Raw genomic sequence first — 11,812 nt, 5'->3', positions numbered from 1 at the left:
ATACCGATATCTATAGATATATTATATATATATATTATTTCTGAATGATTCCCAGTAATTTGATATAGACTCTTAACCGATATTTTATTTCTACTTAGAAATAACTTAGAAGTTATTTACACATATACATCATCTGTGCTACCGTAATGCTTACCAACTCATTTCAATAGATTTAAATACAGTAAGTCTTCAGGACATGACAAATTTGTTGAAAACTGCTCTCCCAATTTGCTTTATGGAGGAGAAAACATAAAGAAAAGAGACAGACTGTACCTCACTGGCAATTTCTCTGGAGGCTTTCGCATGCTTGATTTCAATAGCATCTGCTCTGATGTCATAGGCTTTCTGCTTGGTCTCATCCCAATCTTTTTGGTATCGTTTCTATGGAGGGAAAAAGACAGGTTTGCATATCAGAATTAAAAACAATTGAATATATGTAAAGGATTCATAATATAAATCATAAGCCTCAAGGTAAATGAAAGCAGTATTAGAAAAACCATTTAATTTTGGAGGGTTTTTAATTTTTTTGGTTGGTTGGGTGTTTGCTTTGCAGAGCTCAGGATACTTCTGATGAAAAATTTAGAACGAAACAACTAAATTTATTAATGTTTGACTCTTTGTGCTCATTGAAATATGATATTTATCTCAAAATGTTGCACCATGCGGTACATGGAAACTAGGGATCAACTGCGAAGTTAGAGCATTATTATTACTATTATTATTTACTGTGCTTTAAGTGAAAGCTTACAGAGCAAGTTTGTTTCCCACTTGTTAGTGCATAAAGTGCTCCATGACATTGGTTGCATTTCCCTCAATGAATCAGAACTCTTCCCAGTTTCACCCTTGGTTCCAAGTTTTGTTTTTGTCTAGATTATTTACCCTTTTCTGCTTTCTCATCTTTGCTTTTGGGCAAATGTTGTCCCTCTGATCTTATATAATGGATTGTTTCAAGGAACATGTTCCTCTTGGGTATTACGGTTTATTTTATGAGCCTATAGGAGTCCTGGTGTGGCGCTGGAGGGTAAGCACTGGACCACAGATCAGTTTGAAATGCAAGATTGGCATTTCAAACTCCCCAGCCACTCCTTGGAGACTGTATATAAGGTTGTTATGAGTCAGAACCAACTCAATGGCACTTAGCAACAATTATTTTATGAGACCCAGTGATGCTATGGAGTAAGTATTGGACTGATAAATGAAAGATGAGTGCTTCAAACCCACCAGCTGCTCTATGGGAGAAAGATGAGGCTCTCTGCTCTTGTACAGACTTCCAGTTTTAGAAATCCTATGTGAGTCTTAGGGTCACTGTGAGTCAGTCAGAAGTGACTATGTCTGTGGATTTGATTTGGTTTGGTCTATGCTTTGGCTGAAAAGTGTCTCTGGGAATGGCTTCAGTTCTGTCTAGGTTGGAAATATGTTTAAGAACCATAGACTCAAGTGTTCCTCCGGTCTCTATCAGACTTTCTGTGAATTTGGTTTTGTTCTCATTTTCTTCCTTCTCTGTCTAGGAGAAGGTAGAGAACTTTTCATTAAGATGCCATTGATAAGGTCTTTCCTTAATTTCTTTCTGACTTTCTAGAGATCTCTGCTAAAAGGATGTGATGAAAATATAATATATATGTTGCTCTTTGGATGTAATTAGAATTTGGTGTTTGGGAATTCTTATGGTCTTGAAATATCAAGCAAGTAGGTCCTGGATCTATAAAAAATGCCTAAAGGACAATATACACTGCTATGCCTTAGATTTTTTAGTGCAATGGGCATTTGGCTAGTGATTTCCTTGCTCCCGATTTAATTACAGTTAAACTGAGATATAGACATAGAATGCTGTTATTGTTGTAAAGTGCCATTGAGTCCGTTCTGACTCTCAGCAATCCTGTAGAGAGGGTTTCTGAGGCTTTAAATGTTTGAGGGAGGCATACAAGACCATAGTTTCAATTTTTCAAAAATTTTAAATAATTTTTGAATTTTAAAAAGATGACATGAATAGCATTCAAGTATTCCACCTCCTACAGTTTAGTTACCCAGCTTTGCATCTAAAAGAGAGTTAAAAAGAGAAATTTCTGTCCACATTGTATTGGAAATGGCAACTAAAGAGAAAATGTTTAGCACCAAAAACCATAAATATTTTTAAGGCATGTAAGCTGTCCATTGTTATTACACATGCCATAAACTGACAGACATTGTCCCATAAAGGGATTTACGCTTCATGTCGACGCTCCTTACATTGCTGATTTGCAAGGCATTGATTTGGGCCTGCAACATGGTCGGCGTGTCAGAAGGGATGCTGATGTTGGTCTTATCTTTATTCCAGGCATCTTGATACAGCTTCTGTTGAGAGAAGAGAGATATTATTTTAATACAATGATAAAGAACGGGTATCTGAAAGATTAAGTCTTACCAACTATTTAATTTGAAAAAAAAGTTTTTATATGCATTATACTATTTAATATGTAACATTATGCTATCTGTTTTAGTATAGTATACAGAGGGTTACCATGAGGGGAATTGACTTGACAGCAACTAATAATAGGAGCTAAATAAATTTTTATTTCCATGAATTGCAATGAAGTGACATTTTTCATTCTTGTGCTTGACAGTATATGTGTGTGGTAGGGGAAAGACACATTGGCATTTGCTAGATTTCAAATTTGCATGCTCTTTCATTAAGCTAGTCAAGAGATTCTTAAGAGTTGCTGCTATCATAGTTGTTTCAAAAGGAACAGCCTATGTGCTTGCTGTGTTTGGGTGGCATCATCTGGAAACAGAGTCTAATCAAAGTAAATCTTGGTAGTAAGATGATTCTTACCCCACTCATTTGCAGAGAATTGGCTTTTGCTAGGACAACATCTGGGGTGTCAACAATGCAAGTGAATTTCAAGGCTTCTGGTCGTATTCTATAGAGTCTTTCATTCACAAGGTCCTGAGCATTCCTCACTCTTGTCATTTCTACCGAGCCTTCCGGTATCCAACCAATGCCACGCAGCCACTCCAGGTCAGCTTTATACACATTCTACAAAGAGGCAGGACACAAAATTTGTTCCAACTCTTAGACATGCCATTCTTTGATTGCAAAAATAAAATACACAGGGTTTAGGGGCTTATAGAAGTGCTGGTGTGACAGTATAGTATGAGCAGTGGACTGGAAGGTTGGTTTGGACCGAAAGGTCAGCAGTTCAAACTCACCAGCTGCTCCTCGGGAACCTATACTGGGCTACTATGAGTCAAAACTGACTTGAGTGCTTGTAATAACAACAGGGGCTTATAAACAGGAGATAATGGTTCAAAAAAAAAAACAAGATCTGAGATTTTATATACGTTGGTTTTAATTTGATGACTGAAGTCATTAAAAAAATCATAATTATTCAAACTATCAATAAATAATAATAAAAGGCAATAATATTGAATTCTATAATAACAGGTTGATATTTTAAAAATTACATAAGTGAAAGATTAGAAAAGAAAAAAATTATTTAATATAATCTCATTGTAATTCTGTAATTATTGATTCCATGATATACTATTTAATATTCTGGATCCAGTACAACAGTGGCAGTTATTCTTTAAAAAATCAGATGGTTTATGTTTGTCTGAAAAGTATTTTCCTTTTCAGAAGTTATAAATAAAATGAAGAAAATAGTCTGTAATCTAGGTCTGGAATGAAAAAGCATGCTCAAAGAAGGTTCTTCATCTATTGTTTGCCTTCTATGACATAAGCCCCAAATATAGGTTTTATGTTAGACAATATGAATCCCCATGGGATTATGCAATGCACAATCTATAGACCTAACCATAGAGGCACTGATTGGACAATGAACACATTAATGTCCTCCCATTCCACCCATCCCAAAGTCCAAATACTGAAACTGTTACATACATTACTCTGTAGTTCATAGGCCTTCTTTGCTTGGATAATGTCATTTTGATCAGGTAGACATGTCCAGTTGTGCAGGTAATTGCGATAATCAATGTCACTGACCAGAGTCTGGCATTTCTTGGCCAGCAAGATGCCTAACATATCCACTGGGCTACTGAACTTGGTCTTCCACTTCTGGAACTCCTTCTTGTACTCCCTTTCACTTTGAATCTTCCCGGCATGTATGGCACACATAATCCTGGGGTCATCTTCAACACTCTGGGCTCCAATGTGGTGGCCCTTCTGTTTCTCATATGCTTCCTTGTATTTGTACTAAAATGCCAGAAATCCAGTTTTAGAAATCAGTTCTAGGGTCATGCACATGTGGACAATCACAAACAATAAGAGAGCCCACAAATACATGGATGAGAATTTCAAATCACAAACATTCTAGCAACTCTAAGCAATTTAAAACTATCATAAAAATACATGTAGTGCAACTCTGTATCTTCACTGGTGGAAGTTATTACTGTGACAAGTCTAAGTACAATTGAAGAATGGAGTTTTCTTCTCTGTGACAACAAAGGAAAGGACTTAGAAGGTGGGAAGTAGGACTGGAGCAACAGATGGGGAGCAATTAATTAGGAAGCATGGTCCACCAGCATGGGTATGGGTTGTCTAGCACTGTGGGGACCAAGAGGAGTTACATGAAAGTACTCACATCACTGGCGATGTCCCTCGAGGCCTTGGCACTTTTGATGGAAATGGCATCGGCTCTCAGATCGTAGTCTTTCATCTTTGATTCATCCCACCCCTTAGTATAAAGTTTCTAGGTAGAAGATAACACACAACAGAAATAAAAGAGTTTCAGAAAGCTAAATTAGCCAATTTCCAAAAGGGGACTGGCAAGGTGGAAAATGAATTTCAGTTATTCCTCAAAAGGACTGGACCACAGTGAGGAAAGCTCTTACTTGACTGATATTGACGGAATTGCTCTTGGCCAGCATGATTTCAGGAGTGTCTGGCATCACGTGGATAGAGGCTTTGTCAGCATCCCAGGCTTCTGTATATAAGTGCTGCAGAAGGGGAAAAAGCCTTTGTTAAAACCAATAATTTTACACTCATCATCAACTCTAACTCAGCACAAAGCTCTACATTTAACTGTAAAATAGCTTTTTTTCTAGACTATCTGAAGGTGCAGAAAGCAAAAAGGTGGTGAGAATAATACAAGGAAGTATTTTAAAAGCTGTGCAGCAGTTTCAGAGATAATGTGAAGCTGTACAGCAGTCTCCATCATTGGTTCATCCCATGCAATCAATTTCTAGCTTAAAAAAGGATAAATTCCATTATAAAACTATGCTATAATCCAAATCAATCACAAGAAACTCCAACTCTAAGCTGTGTGATCTTGAGAAAGTTATTTACTCTGTATTTTTTTCATCTCGATCAGGGGGATATTCATTTCTTTTTAATGGGGTACTTTTTGAAAATTAACCAAACAATAATGTTTATAAAGAGTCCTGGTTTAGTGCTGTAGGATAATCACTGAATTGCTAACTACAAGGTCTATGGTTCAAACCCACCACCCACTCCTTGCACTTCACAACAACTACAACAACAAGGCATACAAGATACCTGAGTCATAGTGTTGTTTTTAGATGCCATAGAGTTGATTGCAACTCATAGTTGTTGTTGCTAAGTGCCATTGAGTCAATTCCAATTCATAGTGATCTGGTACAGAGTTTCCGAGCTATAAATCTTTACGGGAGCAGAAAGCCTTGTCTTTTTTCTGTGGAACTGCTGGTAGTTTTGAACTGCTGACTATGAGGTTAGCAGCCTGATTTGTAACCACTATGCTACCAGAGCGAGCTCCTAGTAGGCAACTCATAGTAGGCACTACAAAATTCTATGTGTTTCCTAATATTGTTCTCATTGTTGTTGATGATGGGTGGGTCATAATATAGAGTTTTTGGAGTTGTATATCCTAACTCTGCAGCTTGCTATCTGAGATCAAATTCATATTTTGCATTGAGCACTTAATTCCACTACACAAATGTTTGGAAGACTTCCTGACAGGTATGAAATGATTAGTTAAGTTCTATTCAGTTTTGAAATATCCAAAATAAGTGCCTAATTCCTGAATAAGAATTAGCCCCGTCTTAATAAACAAAGTGATAGAACTCGGGAGGAGAGAAGTGATCGATTATCCTGTGTGATAGAACCAAATTCATCAATAGCAGCTCGCTTTCAAGAGTGAATTTCAGCAATCTAAGGCAGGAGAGTATTCAAGCAACTGATTTGAGTTTTGTATTAGCATTGCTGTGAAATTCTGATGCCAGAATGAAATGCTAAATGACTATATATTCCTTCCTGGATAGATAAAAGACTCCAACAGCTTGAGCCTGCTCTGCATGAAAGAAAGTACAAGAAAGGAACAAGGTAATGTATTGGTGGATGGCTGCAGGTCGTTACTCAGATGGCATGTATCTTACTCAAAATAGTTATTCCAAGCTATATTTCTGCCTGAACATGGAGAATTAGGAGACAATGGGATTGAGAAGAGCATGTAGTGCCAATCAGAACTCAAGCAGATGCTCTTTTGAAGGCTGACATGAGAATGTTGTTATCATTTCTGTTAAGTGCCATAAAGCCATTCCAAGTCATAGCAATTGTATATAGGGTTTTGGAGGAACAGTTGGTGTTTTTGAATTAACTTTTTGCTGGTTAGCAGACTGGTGCTTATCCTACAGTGCTATACCATAATGCCAGCATGAGAATAAACCCCATTAGGTCTCTTCTATAGGAACCTTTTGCTAAGCATTGAGCTGCTAAAAGAAAAGTTGGTAGTTTGTATCCACCAGCCACTCCATGAGCAAAAGATGAAGCTATCTGCTTCCCTAAAGATTTACAACCTTGAAAACCCTATAGAGTGGTTATGAGTTAGAATTGACTCAACATGAATGACTTTTCAGGACATTTTCCACTCTGACAACCACGTCCCAGGAAAGTATGACTCAGGCAACGTAAAACAGCTGGCGACTCACCTTGCTCATTGTCAAGGCATTGTTCTTTGCCAGGACAATTTCTGGAGTGTCTGTAATGCATGTGAATTTGAGTTGGTCTGCAGGCTGGCGATACTTCCTTTCACTCAGGATTTCTCCAGCTCTTTTCACATTCTCAACCACTACAGAGCCAAGGGGAACCCATCCGATGCCTTTCAGCCACTCAAGATCAGCCTTGTAAATAGCCTAAAAGTGAAATGATGTCAAATAGTTTTAGAAATTACCTAGATGGGCTGGTACCTGATCTTGATTGAACATATACAGACAAGCTAATTCTGAATTTCACTTGTGGAAATTTCTGGGCTTGCTTTATTTTAGTTTAGCATAGGTAGTCTCATGCCTAAACATAGCCAATAGTTGCTGTTTTCAAAACCAATAAAACATGCTAAACATATACCATTTCAGCAATACCTAATCATCTTAAGGAAAGTACAACCTGCCTCCTGAAACAAAGTGTTCATTCTCTAGAGTTGATTGTACACATCTTGATGGGTAGATTTAGCATTAAGGTTGAATTAATTTGGTTCCGTTATTGGGCAATGGCTTTCAAGCCAATTATGTGACATAATGAAGGGTTGGATGCTAGTAGCTGACCACAGCTGAATTAATGTCTTTTAATGGGAAAGTGCTTTGAAAAATGATGTAATTTTCCATGTGATTCTATTTTGACATGCTTCTGACCAGTGGAATCAGAATGGGAGATCAGGGGTGCAGAATGCATTGGGTGACACTATCGGAGGAGGTAACACAATGATGGCGGTCTATAAAATTTATGTACAATGTTTCAGCATAAATTTATAATTTTTTAAAAATAAAAATATCCTGGTACTTACAAAAGCATTTTTGAAGGTCAACTTACGTGTATCAATATACCTATAAGACTAAAACTCAGAATTGTCATTCTTACCCAATGATCCAAAGAAATTCTCTTAATGATGCTACAAATCATGTGGTTTTGTCTGCACATGCTATAGTTACCTGCTATTGTTTTCCTTGTTGCTGGTGTTTTTTTAATTACTAGTTTTGTCAAATTTTTTGGTGTTTTAACTACAATATTGTGGTGAGTTTTATTTTTGAATTTATATTGAAGACTTTATTAAGAATGAAGAAGTAATTTAGGGGGAAAAATGAAATATAACTGCTCAGGTACTAATAATGTAACTAATAATGCTATAATTCAATGTAGAAAAATTTTTAAAAATAATTTTGCTGTTGATATTTATATAATCTAAGAAATATTACATTTAAGCAATTCACAATGATTTTTATCACATACTGTTCTATGATTAAAATTGATAACAAACATTACTAAAGATTCTGTATGGTCTGGTATGGGAAGAGGTCTATGTGGAAGGGGTGACACCACGAGGTACCCAATGGGTACCACCAGCTACTGCTTCTAAGTCAAAAAAATACTTCACTTATTGTTTCTATTTACCTATCCCTTTCTTGCATTAACATTCAAATTTAAAAAAGAGACATTTATCCCTCTTTAATTTTTCTTCTATGAGTTTAAATAATTTGTTGAAAGAAGATTTTTCTTTTTCTGTTTTTATGACTTTTTTTTGCCAATATTTTTTACAATGCCACTATTTTTGTCATTCTTCCTAAAGTGATAATTTTAAAAGCTCGTATGTAACTATGTCAGATTTATTTTGTGAATATTTTGGTAACCGTATTCAAATATGACTTATTTCTTTAGAAGTCTTATCTATTTTATTTCATGCATTCAAACCATTGTCGTAAGAAGGGTTCACAAGACTGACAAAAGTTTCATGTCACAAAAAGATTAGAATTCTGATTTTAAACACTTAGACACATGGCTGATGAACACTGAACCCACTCACATCACTCTGCAGATCATAAGCCTTCCGAGCCTGGATGATGTCATTCTGATCAGGCAGGCAGGTCCATTCGTGTAGTGGATGCTTGTAGTCTATGTCGCTTACAAGGATCTGACATTTCTTGGCTAGAACCACCCCCAGCATATCCACTGGGCTGCTGAACTTGGTCTTCCATTTCTCAAAGTCCTTCTTGTACTCCCTGTCACTCTGGATCTTGGCTGCATGGATGGACCACATCATCTTGGGATCATCTTGAATGTTCCGAGCCCCAATGTGATGTCCAAGCTGCTTGCGGTAGCCTTCCTTGTACTTGTACTGAAACAATGAAAGGATGTATGAGTCTAATGATAAGACTATTTTATTTATATAACACTTCATAGTTTCACATGAACACTACTTCTTTGGACTTTTCTATCATTCTTATGAGAGAAGATAATTTTATTAACACTACCTATTAAAATGTGATTTGGCCAAGGTCACATCACCAATAGGTAGTGGGATTGAGACTGAATGAAGAGCTGCTGTTTTCTAGCATCTTTATCCTTCTGCTAAATTACACTACCTAGTTTTCATTTGATTGTGTAAGTAAATGTAAAACATTAAACACAATCTAACAGAGCATCTATTTCATTTAATTTAAAGATATAGCTTTTTTCCCTAAAAATGTTTTGATAATAAGAATATTTTAGAATATATCTCTTATTATTAAAATGTATACTGAATTATCTGGTCAAGTTATATGGGTTTTATGTTTAGATAAATAAGCAATTAGTTTAGGGCCATTCTCTTATTAGCCTTTCAATGCCTTTGAACTTCCAGTATGAAAGAATCATCTCTTGGGTTTAAGACTATTTTTGAAATTCAAGACTTTTTGGTTCATTTTATTATGAGCTGGTTGTAATGTGAACTTCTCCAGCTTAAAGCTGGAATAACTTTTGATAACAATAAGAATGAAGCTTAAGTCCAAGGCAAAGGGCAATTCCAGAAGAAAGGAAGTCCTGATTTGGGTTTTACGGAGGTCAGATATAGAATAATGGCATTGGACACCCTCAGAGAAAAGAAGGAACTGAGATAAAAGGCAAATGGGTGTTGGGAAGAAAGTTTGCTTACTTCACAGTTTGTTCTAATGGTACTTAATCTCACTAAGTTACAATGGATGAAACAAAACTCTAAATTGTATCTGTCATCCAGTCTTCTTTTATACTAGAATAAATGAATAGAAGTGGAGAAAGCATTTATATTGACTGATTTCCACGTGGTATCAATCTCTTTAAGTTTACAAATATCTGACCAACTACTACACAAATTTATGAGGCGCAAAAGAGTGAACTCACATTTAGTGTCCATAGAAACACTTACTTTTTATGATATGTCTCTATCTTGGACTGACTAATGGAATAATGAATATTTTGTGCTATTATTTTTATGTGTAACCTTTTATATATGGGAATGACTAATATAAATTGAAATTGGTAGGAACTACCAAAATTCTGGCAAGAAAAGCTCTAGAAGTTGCCATTCGTCAACATTTTTGTAAGAAATGCCTTTTACAAAGCCATCAACTTACGTCACTAGCGATATCTCTTGAAGCCTTGGCTGCCTGGATTGGAATGGCATCCAAACGCAAGTCATAACCTTCCTTCTTGGACTCCTCCAAAGCCAATTTATAGAGTTTCTGTGAAAAAGAGAGTCATTGATCAACACTCTTTTCATTAAAAATAGCTTATTTTTCAATTTTCTCCATCCTTGAATAAACTGCAAAAACCAATCTACCAGTTCAAATGTCAAGGTGGGTTTGCAGATAATTCCTTTCATAGGTGCTCATGATATTTAAGGCATATGTCCTCAACTTTGGAATATGACTGATTGGTACATTGAAGAAATTTGAGGTCAGCATTTTATTGTCAACATTGTATTTTGTCAAATAAGCACATGTAGAAAACAACTATTTACTATCACCATCATAATATAAAAGAAAGCTCAACTGAATATTAAAAAAGGAGATGTAATAAAGGACACTATTTTTAAATGAAATTTATTTGTTTTATGAAAAACTCAATACAATGCCCTTATTCTGATTTTTTTTGCAGACTATTGGGAGAGACCACCACCAATCTGTAGACTGGGGTTTGGGTATTATTATCCTTAGGAAAATGTTGGCTCCGATAAAGATGCCTGAAAATGTTTGCAAATAACATTAAGTGGTAATCAGAGCATATTGAAGCATCAAACTAATACAGGGCATAATGACTCATTGGGTTTCAGCACAGTGCCTGGTTCAGTAAACAGTTATTGGATGAATGAGACAAAGACTTAATATCCATTGAGAAAGATTTTGAGAGTATAATACTTAAAGAAGTATTTCTCCTTAAGCATTCCATCCCCTGAACTCTTGTGTAATAGGCTGGTCTACTTTTAGCCATGCCACTTACTCCCAAATGGAATTGTGGGGGAACGATCTCCTTTACTGACAATGTTAGTTTGGAGTATATGTAATAAATGAGTCAATGCATTTCACTAAGAAAACAGTAACAGTAGCTCAGTTCTGCCTTTCTGTTCTTTAAAAGATCAACCATTTACTTACTTCACTGTAGTTTATTCGGTTGAGTTTGGCTAGCATGATTTCTGGTGTATCGGGCATGACATGAATTGTCTTCTTGTCATTGTCCCAGGCTTCAGTATATAAGCGCTAAGAAAAAAGGTATGAGAAAAAATTATTTAGTAGTTCACAGCTATTTTTCTTGTGATTATGTGCCTGCCACATCTCTTTGGCTCAAAGAAGAAATAAAATTACTAAACTTGCCTCAATTCCTATGTTTCATACAAATAAGTTGCTACATCCAAGAGTATTTCATTTGCTCTTTCCTCTGAAAATTATTTAACATATTTCAAAAGCATAATTGGGTTACCATATTTAAAATCTATCTAGGAAAGCTTTATGAAGTAACTACAGCACAGTATTTTTATCATCTGTTTGATATTTTGAAGTATCAAAGTAAGGTGGCTATTATAATGTAAAATCTTTTTTTTTTTTTTTATTAAATGTTTTT

The 11,812-nt window shown here is 35.8% G+C and overlaps 1 protein-coding gene across 1 annotated transcript in view; it reads right to left on the bottom strand.

Moving 5' to 3' along the window:
* The window catches only part of NEB (nebulin), a 261,077-nt gene that overhangs the window by 113,426 nt on the left and 135,839 nt on the right, over positions 1 to 11,812 (bottom strand). The window contains 7 exon segments of the mRNA XM_006834547.1: positions 3,878 to 4,189; positions 4,578 to 4,685; positions 4,828 to 4,932; positions 6,901 to 7,104; positions 8,766 to 9,077; positions 10,330 to 10,437; positions 11,347 to 11,451. Of these exon segments, the coding sequence (XP_006834610.1) occupies positions 3,878 to 4,189; positions 4,578 to 4,685; positions 4,828 to 4,932; positions 6,901 to 7,104; positions 8,766 to 9,077; positions 10,330 to 10,437; positions 11,347 to 11,451 (1,254 nt within the window).

The sequence above is a fragment of the Chrysochloris asiatica genome, unplaced genomic scaffold (genome assembly GCF_000296735.1).
Source record: "Chrysochloris asiatica unplaced genomic scaffold, ChrAsi1.0 scaffold00012, whole genome shotgun sequence".
Classification (NCBI taxonomy): Eukaryota; Metazoa; Chordata; class Mammalia; order Afrosoricida; family Chrysochloridae; genus Chrysochloris; species Chrysochloris asiatica.
This window is presented reverse-complemented; position numbering and strand designations above follow the sequence as displayed.